The sequence below is a fragment of the Nerophis lumbriciformis genome, linkage group LG04 (assembly GCF_033978685.3).
Source record: "Nerophis lumbriciformis linkage group LG04, RoL_Nlum_v2.1, whole genome shotgun sequence".
NCBI classification, from domain to species: Eukaryota; Metazoa; Chordata; class Actinopteri; order Syngnathiformes; family Syngnathidae; genus Nerophis; species Nerophis lumbriciformis.
In genome coordinates, this window is record NC_084551.2 from 5,472,734 (window position 1) to 5,491,332 (window position 18,599).

The 18,599-nt window shown below is 40.1% G+C and overlaps 2 protein-coding genes across 5 annotated transcripts in view; both read right to left on the reverse strand.

Moving 5' to 3' along the window:
• Positions 1 to 7: 7 nt before the first annotated feature.
• Positions 8 to 15,913, reverse strand: cdca3 (cell division cycle associated 3). The gene is made up of 6 exons (XM_061947799.1): positions 15,782 to 15,913; positions 11,337 to 11,506; positions 6,031 to 6,136; positions 5,180 to 5,959; positions 5,036 to 5,100; positions 8 to 293 (listed from the first exon to the last, which is right to left on the reverse strand). Exons 2-6 carry the CDS (start codon positions 11,466 to 11,468, stop codon positions 198 to 200), a joined length of 1,179 nt encoding a protein of 392 aa, XP_061803783.1. The 5' UTR covers positions 11,469 to 11,506; positions 15,782 to 15,913; the 3' UTR covers positions 8 to 197.
• Positions 15,914 to 17,166: 1,253 nt separating this feature from the next.
• The window catches only part of pex5 (peroxisomal biogenesis factor 5), a 31,481-nt gene continuing 30,048 nt past the window's right edge, over positions 17,167 to 18,599 (reverse strand). For all 4 annotated transcript variants that reach the window (XM_061947833.1, XM_061947858.1, XM_061947849.1 and 1 more), the window contains one exon: positions 17,167 to 18,068. In XM_061947833.1, the coding sequence (XP_061803817.1) occupies positions 17,822 to 18,068 (247 nt within the window). In that variant the 3' untranslated portion in view covers positions 17,167 to 17,821. The remainder of the gene's footprint in view (positions 18,069 to 18,599) is intronic.

Genomic DNA, 18,599 nt, shown 5'->3' on the forward strand with positions numbered 1-18,599 from the left:
GTGGGACTTTTTTTCTGTGAACAAAAATAATTTTATTAATATTTACAGAAGGGACAAAACAGGGTAAAAGAGTTGCACTATAATGTGGCAGTAAAAGCAAACAGGAAAAAAAAGTCAGTTCCCAAGGAAACTGTACACATAAAAATGTTAAGATTAAAAAAATGGACAGATCTTTGAAAGCAAACAGTGTTAGTGAATCATCGATTCTCCTTGTCCAGAGACATGGCCAGAACTCTGTGGTCCATATGTGCAGGACGTGGCTTCTCTTGCATGGAAGAAGCCTTCAGCTTTGTCTGAAATGAATAAATGTTACTTCTTAACCTAAAATTTTGGCTGCTAGACATACTATATGAATAGACGACTATGACAGATGCATTTTTAATGGATTACTTCTAAACATATACAGTCATGTGGAAAAATTACATTTATGTTTTAGGAATAAATGCTAGCAAATATACAGTATATGTGGAATTGGGGGTTAAGTCGCCAAAAATGATTCCCGAGCCCGGCCACCGCTGCTGCTCACTGCTCCCCTCACCTCCCAGGGGGTGCAACAAGGGGATGGGTCAAATGCAGAGGTTAATTTTCACCACACCTAGTGTGTGTGTGTGTGTGTGACTACAGGTAAAAGCCAGTAAATTAGAATATTTTGAAAAACTTGATTTATTTCAGTAATTGCATTCAAAAGGTGTAACTTGTACATTATATTTATTCATTGCACACAGACTGATGCATTCAAATGTTTATTTCATTTAATTTTGATGATTTGAAGTGACAACAAAAGAAAATCCAAAATTCCGTGTGTCACAAAATTTGAATATTACTTAAGGCTAATACAAAAAAGGGATTTTTAGAAATGTTGGCCAACTGAAAAGTATGAAAATGAAAAATATGAGCATGTACAATACTCAATACTTGGTTGGAGCTCCTTTTGCCTCAATTACTGCGTTAATGCGGCGTGGCATGGAGTCGATGAGTTTCTGGCACTGCTCAGGTGTTATGAGAGCCCAGGTTGCTCTGATAGTGGCCTTCAACTCTTCTGCGTTTTTGGGTCTGGCATTCTGCATCTTCCTTTTCACAATACCCCACAGATTTTCTATGGGGCTAAGGTCAGGGGAGTTGGGGGGCCAATTTAGAACAGAAATACCATGGTCCGTAAACCAGGCACGGGTAGATTTTGCGCTGTGTGCAGGCGCCAAGTCCTGTTGGAACTTGAAATCTCCATCTCCATAGAGCAGGTCAGCAGCAGGAAGCATGAAGTGCTCTAAAACTTGCTGGTAGACGGCTGCGTTGACCCTGGATCTCAGGAAACAGAGTGGACCGACACCAGCAGATGACATGGCACCCCAAACCATCACTGATGGTGGAAACTTTACACTAGACTTCAGGCAACGTGGATCCTGTGCCTCTCCTGTCTTCCTCCAGACTCTGGGACCTCGATTTCCAAAAGAAATGCAAAATTTGCATGGTTGGGTGATGGTTTGGGGTGCCATGTCATCTGCTGGTGTCGGTCCACTCTGTTTCCTGAGATCCAGGGTCAACGCAGCCGTCTACCAGCAAGTTTTAGAGCACTTCATGCTTCCTGCTGCTGACCTGCTCTATGGAGATGGAGATTTCAAGTTCCAACAGGACTTGGCGCCTGCACACAGCGCAAAATCTACCCGTGCCTGGTTTACGGACCATGGTATTTCTGTTCTAAATTGGCCCGCCAACTCCCCTGACCTTAGCCCCATAGAAAATCTGTGGGGTATTGTGAAAAGGAAGATGCAGAATGCCAGACCCAAAAACGCAGAAGAGTTGAAGGTCACTATCAGAGCAACCTGGGCTCTCATAACACCTGAGCAGTGCCAGAAACTCATCGACTCCATGCCACGCCGCATTAACGCAGTAATTGAGGCAAAAGGAGCTCCAACCAAGTATTGAGTATTGTACATGCTCATATTTTTCATTTTCATACTTTTCAGTTGGCCAACATTTCTAAAAATCCCTTTTTTGTATTAGCCTTAAGTAATATTCTAATTTTGTGACACACGGAATTTTGGATTTTCATTTGTTGCCACTTCAAATCATCAAAATTAAATGAAATAAACATTTGAATGCATCAGTCTGTGTGCAATGAATAAATATAATGTACAAGTTACACCTTTTGAAAGCAATTACTGAAATAAATCAAGTTTTTCTAAATATTCTAATTTACTGGCTTTTACCTGTATGTACGAGAAGACGTAAGAGGGCTGATATACTGTGTAAAACACATTGGAAAGTTGGCGCCCTCTAGGCATCTGTGTAAATGTTGCAAACAGCCCCTTTAATGCACACATGTTAGAAGTGCAATTTCTATGTTGATGTACATTTATCAGAAAAGAATGAGTGTTGTAGGCTGGAAACCAGGAGAACATTTATTTCAATTTTTTTTTCTAAAATACACATGGAAGCTAGTGTGGTTAATCAGACTACCGTACTCAAACTAATCAATAGATTGCTCAAATAAATGATAACTGCATCCCTACAGATAATCCTCAAAGATTTATATTCATTTGACAAACGGTAAATGACTTGAGCAATTTGTTGCCAAGTTTAGCTTTTGAGACAATCTTGTTAAAATTTGATACACATTATTTTCAGTTCCTTAAAAACAAATATAACCATTTAGTTGAAGACCTTAAAGTAACATTGAGTGTCTTGTAAAGCTGTGGGGAAAATTTCAAGTCTATTTGACTTCTGGAATTTAAAAAAAACAGCGCCATCGTGTGGTGTATTAGTCACAAAAATAATAAAATAAAAGTTAAACCCTGTGGTGTCTGATTTCTTCCACATGACTGTATAGCTAGCCAGCTAAAACTAAGACACGCGCGCTAGAGATATATACAGTAGATGAAACATAAGTATGAAGCGTATATGGGAGCGAGCAGAGCTAGTAACAACTAGTGACACACATTGAAACGCTATATATACACCTTTCAGTCTATAACTATTAGGGGTGCTGGGGGAAAAAATATTCACATCAAAATATTTTTTTTAATTCCAAGCCTAAATTAATTCATTGTATCCAATAATAAATATATATATTAATTTTTAATTTTTTTAGGCCATATACGGCAGCAGCCAAGAGGAACTTTTGTATCCAGTAACCTGTTTTGACAGGTTTAATTATAATTTATTCCCATCCCCAATAGCCATTAATCTACAATGGATAGCAAGTAGTTATAGCTGAAGGAGCAGATACAGCTGGTTGATAGATGAATAAACCCAAAGATGTACTGATAATTAGCTACAGCTACAAATAGATAAATAAAGAGCGACAGTATACATCAAGAAGTGAAATGATCATTATAACTAGTGATAGATTGTTATGGATGGTTAAAGGGAGCTTAACATCTATACTTATTTAATGCTTTGAGTACTTTGAAAAACGCAAAATAAAATGGGATTCATTATTAGGATTACAAATATACAACAAATGTTAGTAATAGATACTAGCTACATACCTGCCAACTTTTGAAATCAGAAAAACCTAGTAGCCAGGGTCCAGGGGCCGCAGGCCCCGGTAGGTCCAGGACAAAGTCCTGGTGGGGGGTTCAGGTTTGCCCCCCGACGCAAAATGATTGATTGCATTCAGACAGGTTAAAATGTTGCTAAAACCATCACTTTTCTATCAGTCACAGTGACTTTTCAAAACAAAAATATTACAGCAAAAATCATATGGGTTGATTGACATGTTTATTCTGTAAGCTAACTTCAATAGTTTGAAATTATTTTGACAGTTAATGCCAGTTATCCTGTCAACCTTTCACAAGACTTCAATTTGTTAATTGAAAGTATAAACAGTATAAACACTTTTTACAGTAAACAAATGGTAAAACAGTACTAAACAATTCCATTTAAAAAAAAATTGGTGTCATTATTAACTTTCTGTCCAAGCTTGTATAATCTACTGCCTTGTTCAATTGTAAAAAATATTCTGTGCCTAAAATTCACATTTCTATCACAATTATCATACTGTAAACATGGTAAGCTAACTTCATTAAAATTAATAGTCCTGTCAATAGCATGGAATTACAATTCAAATGTAGTTTTTTTGTAAGCCTTTCAAAAGAATTCAAAATATGAAAAATTAAGGAAAATTAATGTAAGCCATCAGACACTTGAAAAGTGGCACATCACATCTCTAATGTAATCATTTGAACTTTTCAACAGAAATAGCACTGCAAAAATATTAAGGACATACTTCTGTATTTTGGTAGTTATGCTGTCAACATTTAACAAGATTTCTTCAACTTGGACTTGAAAGCATAAATAGTATAAACACTTTTAACAGTATAACAGTACTAAACAATTCCAATAGATAACATTGGTGTCATTACCTTTTTGTGGCTAAAATCCAAATTTACGTTGAAAGTTTTCCACTTGTATCGCTAGCAACGGCATTACTTGTGTGTTTTTGTCCCAACGTGGTCTTTTACATCGCTAATTCCTCCGTGTCCGATCGAAAAATCTTGTCTGCACAAGGTTCAATTCGCGTAGTTTTCACCCTTTTTGGAACGGATAATTATTCCCGGATAGGCTTTTGAATATTCTTCACGGAATGACTGCAGTTTTCTTTTCGGTTTAAGACTCGTTTGCGATTTGTCTCCGGCTGATTCCATGATCGTTCGCTCGTTTGGAAACAATGGCAACAGGTGCCTCGTGCTTGGCAGCGGTGCTATAAATAGCCTCGCGCATTTAAAAAAAAATTTTTTTTTTAATTAATGAAAAACCGTATTTTTTTATCACTGCAACCGTAACCCGGAATAGGTTGATGAAAACCGTACTAATTACGGGAAAACCGGAGTAGTTGGCAGGTATGTAGCTAGCAAGGTTACAGGATGAATACTTTTATCATGACATTAAAAAGGACGACTTTTGTCACCTTTGCGGTGTTATGAGGGCAACAATATGTTCTGTTGGAACACACAAATTAGTTTTAAATGATTAACTTTGTCACTAAAGTGCACAATAAAGTTGTTTTTGAATGATAGCAGTGAGTGTGCAGTACCTGAGGACGCCCTCTGGGAGAATTGGTCTCCTTGAGGATCTGTAGTGGGGAGCGGCCTTCTGTACCTAAAACAAGGTAGAAATATAACAAAAAGAAAATTGTTATCAGAGATAGAATGTTGATAAAATATTTTAATTTATTTACCTTTCTGCTTTTGTTTCCCAGAGTTTCCCTTGTTTTCATTGTTGGTGTTCTTAATGGCGACGGACACAGCGAGAGGAGAGGACCCTCCTTTCCCACCTTGCACTGCTCTGGTTCTCAGCCCCGTGGGCCCGAACCCTTTGCCCAACCACTGAGGTTTGAACACCAGCTGACTTGGGCTCTTGGGGTCAAAGGTGAGGCGGGGTACACCAGCAGTGAGCGGTTGAGGCAGCACGGGGATGGGCGCCACGGAATCTTCCGTGGCGGGTTCTGCAGGAGTGACAAGGTCTGGAGAGTCCTCGAGTGTGATAGCAGGGAGAGCGTAGAGGTGGTCTACCCCCCGAGAGACTGGATCCTCCACGTGCGGCGACGAGGCAGGGCTGCTCTCAAAGTGCACCTCGGCCGCGGTCGCGCCTTCGTGGCAGGTGATGAGACTCATGCTCAGCCTCTTGTGAAGTGGAGACTCCCTGGCTTCCTGTGCCTCCTCCAGGCTGACGTCGGCCTCGACCTCCACCTCCACTTGGTGCTGCTCCAGGAGCACAAAAGGGCTGGGGGCGTCTACGCCGTGGACAGGCGTCGCTAAGAGGTTAGCATGCTCCGCCAAGGAGCAGAATGTGTCCACTCTTTGCGGGCTGAGGAGGGGCACCGTGGAACCAAACTCATCCTTCTTGTGGACGGTCTCCTCCTCCTGGACGGCGTCGCTGGAGACATGTCGGGGGACTTTGCCCTCAGCCTCCGCGTGGAAGAGCATGCCCAGGCGACGGGCGAAGGAGTCCACCTTGGCTGCAACGTCACATTGATTAATTCCACAACCCACGAGAAGACTGCGCTCATTTGTTCAGCAAACCTCTTACCTCTCATGACCGCCCTCACAGGTGTGCGAGAAATGCCGACAGTGGGAGAGCGAGGGTCACTTGACCCCAAAGGACAATCTTCATTTCTCACCTTAAGCCCAACAACCTAGGGGGGATATTTATTATCAATAACATTATGGAGGAGCTGACACCAGCCACACATGAATAAATGCTGGATTTTTGGCTAGTTCGGGGGTCAGCAACCCGCGGCTCCTAAAGGGGAACATTATCACAATTTCAGAATTGTTAAAACCATTAAAAATCAGTTCCCAGTGGCTTATTATATTTTTTGAAGTTTTTTTCAAAATTTTACCCATCACGCAATATCCCTAAAAAAAAGCTTAAAAGTGCCTGATTTTAACCATCGTTTCCTGTGACGTCACATAGTGAAGCCAATACAAACAAACATGGCGGAAAGAACAGCAAGCTATCAATCAATCAATCAATCTTTATTTATATAGCCCTAAATCACAAGTGTCTCAAAGGGCTGCACAAGCCACAACGACATCCTCGGTACAAAGCCCACATACGGGCAAGGAAAAACTCACCCCAGTGGGACGTCGATGTGAATGACTATGAGAAACCTTGGAGAGGACCGCATATGTGGGTAACCCCCCCCCTCCCCTCTATAGCGACATTAGCTCGGATTTCAGCGGCTTATGCGATTCAACAGATTACGCATGTATTGAAACGGATGGTTGTAGTGTGGAGGCAGGTAGCGAAAACGAAATTGAAGAAGAAACTGAAGCTATTGAGCCATATCGGTTTGAACCGTATGCAAGCGAAACCGACGAAAACGACACGACAGCCAGCGACACGGGAGAAAGCGAGGACGACTTCGGCGATCGCCTTCTAACCAACGATTGGTATGTGTTTGTTTGGCATTAAAGGAAACTAACAACTATGAACTAGGTTTACAGCATATGAAATACATTTGGCAACAACATGCACTTTGAGAGTGCAGACAGCCCAGTTTTCATCAATTAATATATTCTGTAGACATACCCTCATGTCAGCAGGCCAGGGAAGCTAGGGTCGATATTCTTCTCTTGATCATCTTGGGACGGTGTGAGCCAAGACATCCAGGGGGGTTTAGCTCGCTCGTCTGCGGGAACAAACTGCCGCCATTGCTTGCCGTGCTAGCGAGGTCCTTTGTCCCTGAATTGCTCACACACTCCGGCAGATTCAATGGGGGTCTGGCGGCAGATTTCTTTGACTTTATCGTTGGAAATGCATCTGCTTTGAGTGTCGCAGGATATCCACACATTCTTGCCATCTCTGTCGTAGCATAGCTTTCGTCGGTAAAGTGTGCGGAACAAACGTCCAATTTCTTGCCACTTTCGCATCTTTGGGCCACTGGTGCAACTTGAATCCGTCCCTGTTCGTGTTGTTACACCCTCCGACAACACACCGACGAGGCATGATGTCTCCAAGGTACGGAAAACAGTCAAAAAAACGGAAAATAACAGAGCTGATTTGACTCGGTGTTTGAGAAAATGGCGGATTGCTTCCCGATGTGACGTCACAACGTGACGTCATCGCTAAGAGAGCGAATATTTGATTCGCCAAAATTCACCCATTTAGAGTTCGGTAATCGGTTAAAAAAAAAAAAGGTCTTTTTTCTGCAACATCAAGGTATATATTGACGCTTACATAGGTCTGGTGATAATGTTCCACTTTAAGAGCCACCCTAGTGGCTCCTTGGAGCATTTTTAAAAAAGGATTGAAAATGGAAAAAGATTGGGGAAAAATATTTTGTTTTACCGTATTTTCCGCACTATAAGGCGCACCTTCAATGAATGGCCTATTTTAAAACTTTGTTCATATATAAGGCGCACCGCATTATAAGGCGCATAAAATAGACGCAACAGTAGAGGCTGGGGTTACATTATGCATCCATTAGATCAGGCCTGGGCAATTATTTGACTCGGGGGGCCAGATTTAAATAAAAAAAAAAGTGTGTCTGGGGGCCGGTATATCTATTTTTAGGAACACTAATTTAAATCCAAAAAACGTTATGACAGACCGCCCAAAAAAAAAAAGAATGGAATTTGACATTTTTTCACTGAATGAGACACCCAGAATGTACATGAAAATAAAGAATGTGAGATTTACAATATTAACTATGAAGGATAAAACACTGAATATTGATAACATATTTTACAATCAACCGAAACACAACCAAAATGTAACAAACATAGTGAAGGGTAAAAAAACAAAACCCACCTACAATCTGAGATATCTCATAGTGACCAAAGTAATTAATTAGATGACCATAGTAAGTAATTAGATGACCATAGTAACTAGTATACCATGCAGATTCCAAGCATTGAAAGACTTCGTATAGTTGGAGACTTATGGTCATTAGAAAACATCACTGCACATCTTAATGGCAGCTACACTTTCCATCTTAAACATCTAGAATAATTATTTGGGAATGTCCGGTGGGCCAGACTGAAAAGCTCAACGGGCCGCATGCCCAGGTCTGCATTAGATGGAGCTGCGTTAAAGGGAATGTCAACAAAACAGTCAGATAGGTCAGTCAAACTTTATTAATAGATTACAAACCAGCGTTCTGACAACTCCGTTCACTCCCAAAATGAATAAACAGCTGTTTTATTATTTTCCCCGAGGTAAAGTCAGTGACGTGGTGTTTTGTTTATCTTTTAACAACAGCAAGGTATAACATGTAGTGCAACATTTATATCACATAGTGGAGGGGAACTTTTCCTTGATTCAATAAACACGTAAAAAACAGTCTGATACTGTTACGGTAAATCAAACGTCAGTGCAATCACAATATAGTAACACTCAAATAGTGCAGAGCAATAACAATATATCAATAACTCAACGTTGCTCAAACGTTAATGTCACACAACACATTAATGTTAAGTTCGCTTGCTAGTGCTGTTGCCTTCATTCGAATAGTGATTGTACTGACACTTCTACTTGCTGCTCTCTGTTCAACAACCCACTGTTCAAGTTTATCCTCCAACTGAAGCCATCTCGCTTTGTTCCCTCGGAAACTCTGTTTAGTCTTCTTTACTTGGCGCAGGTCATCTTTGTTCTTCATTGATTCGTTAATGTTCAATTCTCGCAGTCATATATCCCAGCATGCACTGCGCGCTTCTTCTTCTGCGGGGGAAAATGAAGTCGGCGGCTGCTTACCGTAGTTGCGAGACCTGTTGTGGCTCAATATTGGTCCATATATAAGGCGCACTGTCAGCTTTTGAGAAAATTTGAGGTTTTTAGGTGCGCCTTATAGTGCGGAAAATACGGTAGTATGTTTTTTGTTTGAGGACAAACATGACACAAACCTTCCTAATTGCCCACTGTTTAATATGTTTGTGTGTATGCTTCACTGATGAGAGTATTTGGTGAACATCGGTTTGTCCTACTAATTTTGGCGGTTCTTGAACTCACCATACTGTGGCCTGCCACACAACAGTTTGTTTACATGTAAAATCTTCCACTCCTTTGTCTCATTTCGTCCACCAAAAGTGTCATGCTGCGCGTGAATGCACAAAAGGTGCCCTTTGTTGATGTTATTGACTTATTGGAGTGCTAATCAGGCATATTTGGTCAGTTTGTGACTGCAAGCTAATCAATGCTAACATGCTATTTTGGCTAGCTGTATGTACATATTGCATCATTATGCGTCATTTGTACGTATATTTGAGCTCATTTAATATCCTTTACTTTTATACTCTTTGTATATAATTTAGTTGTGCATGTCTCATGACCACATTATCTGTATGTAATATTGGCTGCATTTCAGTTGTTTGTGTGCCATTTTGTTCCAGACCACAGCAAACATTACCAAGCTTGCCAAAGATTCTAATAAATCTCTTAAAAGAAGACAGCCTTAACTTGGACACACACATCTATACCTTTGGCCATTAAAAGCCAGTAATTTCAAGGAGTTCTCACCTTCTGAGTTGCCTCTGATTTACTAATGGTTTCTAATGTTGTAAAATGTGTAGAATCAATATTACATTTCAACATTTCTGTCAACGAAGATTTGCTTCAGCCTGCGACACATAGTCATTTTGATAGTAGGCTATTATAGCTACCGTATTTTCCGCACTATAAGGCGCACCTAAAAACCACAAATTTTCTCAAAAGCTGACAGTGCGCCTTATAACCCGGTGCGCTTTATATATGGATTAATATTAAGATTCATTTTCATAAAGTTTCGGTCTCGCAACTACGGTAAACAGCCGCCATCTTTTTTCCCCGTAGAAGAGGAAGTGCTTCTTCTTCTACGCAAGCAACCGCCAAGGTAAGCACCCGCCCCCATAGAACAGGAAGCGCTTCTTCTTCTACTGTAAGCAACCACCCGCCCGCGTAGAAGAAGAAGCGCGCGAATATTACGTTTCATTTCCTTTGTGTGTTTACATCTGTAAAGACCACAAAATGGCTCCTACTAAGCGACAGGGATCCGGTTCATGAAAAGACGCAATCTCTCCATCCGCACACGGATTACTATTTCACAGCAACTGCCTAAAGACTTTCAAGAAAAGCTGGCTACTTTCCGTGCATATTGTACAAACAAGATAGCTGAAAAAAAGATCCGGCCAGAGAACATTATCAACATGGACGAGGTTCCACTGACTTTTGATATTCCTGTGAACCGCACTGTGGATACAACGGGAGCACGTACGGTGAATATTCGTACCACAGGGAATGAGAAGTCATCCTTCACTGTGGTTCTAGCTTGCCATGCTAATGGCCAGAAACTTCCACCCATGGTGATATTCAAAAGGAAGACCTTGCCAAAAGAGACCTTTCCAGCCGGCGTCATCATAAAAGCTAACTCGAAGGGATGGATGAAGAAAAGATGAGCGAGTGGTTAAGGTAAGTTTACGCGAAGAGGCCGGGTGGCTTTTTTCACGCAGCTCCGTCCATGTTGATATACGACTCCGTGCGCGCCCACATCACGCTGGTTTTTAATATATTATTAAAGTTTGACTGACCTGACTGTTTTTTTGACATTCATTTAGCGCAGTTAGATGCGGCTTATAACACGGGGCGTCTTATAGGTGGACAAAGTTTTGAAATATGCCGTTCATTGAAGGCGCGGCTTATAACCCAGGGCGCCTTATGGTGCGGAAAATACGGTAATATAGACACTTTCGTCATGTTTTGCCTTCATTATAAGACTTATATACGGCTTTTAATTTTTTGCTGCTCCAGACAGATTAGTTGTTTGCATTTTTGGTCCAATACGACTCTTTCAACGTTTTGGGTTGCCGACCCCTGGGCTAGTTGTAGCATCGGCACCATAACACAGGTGTGTACTCTACCTGAATAGGAGTGCGGTCAATGGCCACCGACGGAGAACGTGGATCCACCAGATGGGCAACACAGGCGTTCTTGATGGATGCTTCAGGTTTGGTTGGAGCACACACGGTCATCTTACTTTCACTGGATCCCATAATTACTACTTGTTTTGAGTATTAGTAATATTCCAAACCTGGGTGCAAAATCCACACAATACAACTTTATCAACACACTTGACAGCGAAAAGTGCAATTTAATCATTTTCTAATAACTACCGTATTTTTCAGAGTATAAGTCGCATCGGAGTATAAGTCGCACCTGCCGAAAATGCATAATAAAGAAGGAAAAAAAACATAAGTTGCACTGGAGCCCGGCAAAACTATGAAAAAAAACTGCGACTTATAGTCCGAAAAATACGGTACTTTATCCTGTCAAGAAAGAACACATGCAAGTTGTATAATCACAATATAATGTCTCAAACAAATGTGGTACACCAATGCACAAATGTACTTCAAAATGTAACAATCAAAATAAATATGACTTTTTTTGTGTTTACTAGAGCATGCATATATAATATGTATTAGTTTGACCATTTAAAATCAACGACAATAAAAAGGAGATGCTTGGAAATAGCATAAAAATGCCCAAAAAAACTTGGAAAAACGCAATTCATAGCGTTACTTTTTTGGGGTAACCCTCATGAGCGTTCTGTTCAGGTATATTTCTTTTATATTTTGATAAATCATCATATTTATGTATTACTAAATTTAAATAAGTATTGATCAAACTTTAAGCTGTGTGTATTTGATTTCAGTTTGCTTTTGACATCTTATTTAGAATTGTAGTTGAAACTTTTACAACCTTGTGTTGCGCTCATGATGGTGTAACCCAGTGGTTCTCAAATGGGGGTACGCGTACCCCTGGGGGTACTTAAAGGTATGCCAAGGGGTACGTGAGATTTTTTTTAAATATTCTAAAAATAGCAACAATTCAAAAATCCTTTATAATTATATTTATTGAATAATACTTCAACAAAATATGAATGTAAGTTCATAAACTGAACATCAAATCAAGTAGGCTATTCCATTCATTACCCTAAACCCAGAGTTTCCCCCATGCCATGATGGTTTGACCCTCACTAAAATATCTGTCAAAAAGAACTGTGAAAAGAAATGCAACAATGCAATATTCAGTGTTGACAGCTAGATTTTTTTGTGGACAAGCTCCATAAATATTGATGTTAAAGATTTCTTTTTTTGTGAAGAAATGTTTAGAATTAAGTTCATGAATCCAGATGGATCTCTATTACAATCCCCAAAAAGGGCCCTTTAAGTTGATGATTACTTCTACGTGTTGAAATCTTTATTTATAATTGAATCACTTGTTTATTTTTCAACAACTTTTTAGTCATTTTTATATCTTTTTTTCCCAAATAGTTCAAGAAAGCACTACAAATGAGCAATATTTTGCACTGTTATACAATTTAATAAATCAGAAACTGATGACATAGTGCTGTATTTTACTTCTTTATCTCTTTTTTTCCAACCAAATATGCTTTGCTCTGATTAGGGGGTACTTGAATTAAAAAAAAATTCACAGGGGGTAAATCACTGAAAAAAGGTTGAGAACCACTGGTGTAAGCAAACTGGATTTCATTTAATGATCTTATTTTGAATAGTTATTCCTTTTACATTTAGTATATTTAAATATTCATTTATAAACATTGAATACATTTCAAATATCAATAAAATGCAATTGCCTTCATCTTATAGTGCAGGGGTCGGGAACCTTTTTGGCTGAGAGAGCCATAAAAGCCAAATATTTTAAAATGTATTTCCGTGAGAGCCATATCATATTTTTTAACACTGAATACAACTAGATGCGTGCATTTTTAAGTAAGACCAACATTTTTAGAGTATAATAAGTATCTTATTCTTTTTAATAACATTGTTATTCTGAAGCTAACCAATAATAAATAAAATACTTCTTACCATTAATGCGACTTCTTGAACAGGTGCGGTAGAAAACGGATGGATGGATTAAAATGCATGAGAATGTTTTATATTTTGAATGTTATTAACACTGTGATTACCAGCTGAATTATTCATTACTTATCGTGTTAAGCAATGTCAGCTAAGATTTATCTGAGAGCCAGATGCAGTCATAAAAAGAGCCACATCTGGCTCTAGAGCAGTGACGTGCAGTCACTGCTCTAGAGCAGTGACTTTTTAAATTTTTTTTCATGGAAAGAGAAAATTATTTTTTTTAAATTGTTATATGTATCCAGTGATTTTACTATAAAGTTATTTTCCATTTAACTTCACCAGTTTTAGATTATTTTTATTCAAAATCGCTGAATTTTCACATTTGCCGTTCAAATACTGAGAAGAGACGGTGCGGTGAACAGCAGCCAGTTGAGGCACGTCACTCAGTGCCGCAACATGGATTGTGCAATGACTCGGCTAACTGCTGGCCTGCTGTGCAGTGAGACTGTATTGCTATATGAACTATATTATACATTTCCATAGTTTAGTTAGCTGAGGTATATAATGTACAGTGTATTTTGTCAACAACTGTATGTGTGTAAAGTATTTCTTGTGCTGAGCGATCATAAAACGGCTGCAAAAGACGCACTGGCTGAGGCTCGCCTCCTGCACCCCCGCCGTAGAATTGTTATATCAACTAAAGCCCACACTTAAACTTTCCACGTGCAAGATTGAATCTATTTTGAAAAATCATTTCATAAGAAGCCAAAAAGTGCAAAAACAATAATGTTGGTGTTGGAAGAGTTGTGAATGACTGCAGGGACACAACATTAGATACACCTGCAGATTGCAGGTGTACCTAATTCACAACTCCTCCAACACGAACATTATTGTTTTTGCACTTTTTGGCTTCTTATTAAATAACTTTTGTAACCTATTTTCATGGGCTTTTCTCTTTGTGATGTTTAGTTCCAATAATGCGCTGTTATACAGTATATGCCTTGAGCTCTTATTTTGAAGGCGCTAAGAGCGGAAGTGATGTCACGTTGCGGAGGTTTTTGAAAGAATAAATAAAGTGGTCCTCGTGTAAACTGGAGCCTCCGTGTTTGTTATTTTGTAGTTTCATACAGTATAGGCGACATTTATAAACCCTCGGTTACACTTTTTTTAAATAGATTCAATCTTGCACGTGGAAAGTTTAAGTGAGGGCTTTAGTTGCGGCGCATGGACTTAATTTCTAAGTAAAGGTAAGACCATAATAACGGTTTTTTTATTAAATGTGCTTTTTTGTGTGCTACAGTTTGTATGTGTAAAGTTAAAGTTAAGTTAAAGTACCAATGGTTGTCACACACACACTAGGTGTAATGAAATTTGTCCTCTGCATTTGACCCATCCCCTTGATCACCCCCTGGGAGGTGAGGGGAGCAGTGGCGCCGCGCCTGGGAATCATTTTTGGTGATTTAACCCCCAATTCCAACCCTTGATGCTGAGTGCCAAGCAGGGAAGAATGCTGGTATGAGCTTTTAAACATAACCCGTTAACTGCTGCCAATCAAATGGTGAATAAGATACTCTTTAGGGTTCATATGTTTGTAAATCTGACTGTGATGAAGTCAGTGCCTCACCAGCCATCAACCTCACCGCACGTCACTGCTCTAGAGCCATAGGTTCCCTACCCCTGTTATAGGGTAATGTTTAGTTACACCAAGTCATGAGCGTAACACTAAGCTTCATCACTTTGACTTGTAGTATCTTTAATTCTGGTGGTGTTTTATGCTTCTTTTTTTTTTGTTGAAACATGTACTATACATATAATACAATAAAATCCCATATAAAATTATTTTTCTAGCAATACTTTAATTTTGCCTTTGAAAGTAACACTCCAATTTAGTGGAGCTGTACACATATAGGAATTAAGAACAATGTATTTAAAATTCAAAATACAGTTGATAGTTGTAATTTAATGCCAACTTTAAGTCCTCCTCAGGTGGACTTTGATACTTTTAGAGAAGCAAACAGCTGCTAAAAAAATGATAATTTACTCACAATGCTATTTTTTTCTTTATTGCATTAAAACGGACGGTATTTTCTCTCTTACAATTTGTGACAATAAATAAAGTACAACAAATAGCAGAAGCAGCGAAAAGCTGTTTTACTTCACTCTGACCTTACATTTGTTACAGAACTTATTTTCGGGCAGATAGCATTTTGTTCGAAATATACGTATGTTTAAAACATTTGTAAATGCTCTAGCATTCGGTTAAATGTATTTATTTAGTCAAAAGTAAGAGCTACGAACACATTTCTTCTTAACAAGTCATTTAGGAAGGAATAATTGTAGGCTAACGCTAGCTAGTAGTTCGCAAGTTAGTTTGGCTAATGTCGGCTAAAGGCTCGTGTCCTCATTTCATTTCACCATTGTTTTTTTACAGATATCATTTTGTAACAGCCAAAGTTGACATAAGGGAATATATTCAAGCTTACCGTCAAGAGGTCGACAGTCGAGTGTGCGCTGTTAAAAAACACTTGCTTCAAACGCCCAACTCGAAATAAACACTGGAGCCTCTTCATACATTTAAATGGTGAGGTAAACGCCATGCTTTTTTTGAACTAACCAATCAGCGAGTGGGTACGGACCCACTGCCCGACGCTGATTGGTTACAATGATTATGATCGACAGGTGGGCGGGGCGGGTGGCTGCGTTTTTTTTAAACAAACTGACGTTTGCACACGTGACTCATCCCCAAAAAAAACATTTAAAAGAAAAATTTTTTTGTAAATCATGTACATTTCACATGATGCGTTCAAGTAGATTAACAATATCAATCAATCAATGTTTATTTATATAGCCCTAAATCACAAGTGTCTCAAAGGGCTGCACAAGCCACAACGACATCCTCGGTATAGCCCACATAAGGGCAAGGAAAAACTCACCCCAGTGGGACGTCGATGTGAATGACTATGAGAAACCTTGGAGAGGACCGCATATGTGGGTAACCCCCCCCCCTCCTCTAGGGAGACTGAATGCAATGGATGTCGAGTGGGTCTAACATAATATTGTGAGAGTCCAGTCCATAGTGGATCCAGCATAACAGTAAGAGTCCAGTCCACAGTGGGGTCAGCAGGAAACCATCCCGAGCGGAGACGGGTCAGCAGCGCAGAGATGTTCCCAACCGATACACAGGCGAGCGGTCCACCCCGGGTCCCGACCCCGGACAGCCAGCACCCCATCCATGGCCACCGGATCTGTGTGTCTTCCCCTCCACAAGGGATAGGGGGGAGCAGAGGAGAAAAGAAAAGAAACGGCAGATCAACTGGTCTAAAAAAGGGGGGCTATTCAAAGGCTAGAGTATACAAATGAGTTTTGAGATGGGACTTAAATGTTTCTACTGAGGTAGTATCTCTAACTGTTACCGGGAGGGCATTCCATAGTACTGGAGCCCGAATAGAAAACGCTCTACAGCCCGCAGACTTTTTTTGGGCTCTGGGAATCACTAATATGCCGGAGTTCTTTGAACGCAGATTTCTTGCCGGGACATATGGTACAATACAATCGGCAAGATAGGCTGGAGCTAGACTGTGTAGTATTTTATACGTAAGTAGTAAAACCTTAAAGTCGCATCTTAAGTGCACAGGAAGCCAGTGCAGGTGAGCCAGTATAGGTATATATATATATATACTGTAGGTATATAAAGGTATATACAGTATAGGCGTAATATGATCAAACTTTCTTGTTCTTGTCAAAAGTCTAGCAGCCGCATTTTGTACCAACTGTAATCTTTTAATGCTAGACATAGGGAGACCCGAAAATAATACGTTACAGTAATCGAGTAATATAACATTTTGTATTATATTTATCAACATTTGACAACTATGGAATCAAAGCTTTATTGCTGATTATTATATTAAACATTGCAGTCAGGCCAAAACCCTGCCAGACAACAATTATAGTGCAACAATTACAATACATATAATGGTTAAATTACAATGAGGGAAAAGTGTGGTTTTTTTTTTTTTACAAGAGATTTGAAAGTGAGGGAGGAGCCCAGAGAAACCAATCATGACACTTTTATGATGTTATCATTCAACGTCCTTGCTTATCCTGGTGCACACAAACATTATGAGTAACAGTCGCACTGGTTGTCAGTTCATTGTCCGGCTTGATTACTACAAAATTAAATATTGATATAAAAAAAGCAAACTAGGACTTATGATTACATTGACAATCAAACCATGAGCAAGTACTTATTATAGAAAGTAAAATTGTACCATAAATCTATTGTACATGATGGAAGTTAAGAGACCTACAAGACTTACATTGTAAGAGAAAACAAGGACTCGTCATTAAAGCAAAAATAAAGTCAGCTGCTATTTCACAAACTAATACTGCATTTGTCCCAGATGTGCACCGGCTGGAGGATGATTCACAGTGTTTTCCCCCAGTCGTTATCCCTTTCATTCATTCGGACATTTGCCTCCATGCAAAGAACATTCACACTCAATCAGTCCTCCCCAGATGGACCTTCATTCATGGCTTCCTTCCACCTCCCGCTGGCAGAAATGAGCCAGCAACGTGTCCAAGTCCCGGCGGTCGGCGGCCGAGTAAAGCGAGCTCTCTCCCATCATGCTGAGAGCCATACGCAGGGTGGACCAGATGTTGTCGGACATTAAGGTGGCTGCGACGCCTCCGGGGCCTCGCACAGCTCTTGCTTCGTCGCCGTCAGCCTGGCGCTGGAGAGATAGGGCTTCCAGGAAGTGCTCCACGGCCTCCCTGGAACATTAGGGAAACAATTGACTTTGAAGAACTTTGGCATTGACGACTAACATTACACGCATGTTAGTGGTTAACATAACATAGCTTATTAAACGCATATTGAATACAGTACTGTGCTTTCAGTGCAATGAATCTTTTGACCAGCAGCTTTCAAAGTACCGCTTGTGCCATCTGGTGGACATACAGTGAATTGCAATCATTGTTTAAACTAATGACTTGACTGCCAGACTGTAGAGATGCGCGGATAAGCAATTATTTCATCCGCAACCGCATCAGAAAGTCGTCAACCATCCGCCATCCACCCGATGTAACATTTGATCAGAACCGCATCCGCCCGCACCCGCCCGTTGTTATATATCTAATATAGACGATGCAAGGCATTAGTGAGGTTATAAAGCTTTTGCCTGTTAAAGAAAGGAGACTGATCCAATGCAGCGCAGACATTCGCGTGCCACGCTGTCACGACCCAGACGCACACCAGTGCGCAATCATATGGGAGCCGCGCTGAGCGCACCTCCAAGCGCGTCT

Coding starts and splice junctions, on each gene's coding strand:
- cdca3 (XM_061947799.1), bottom strand. CDS start 11,468: ATGGGATCCAGTGAAAGTAAGATGACCGTGTGTGCTCCAACCAAACCT. Junction 5,960..6,030: donor TGTGAGGGCGGTCATGAGAG/GTAAGAGGTTTG, acceptor GTGACGTTGCAG/CCAAGGTGGACTCCTTCGCC. Junction 294..5,035: donor CTCCCAGAGGGCGTCCTCAG/GTACTGCACACT, acceptor TATTCATTTCAG/ACAAAGCTGAAGGCTTCTTC.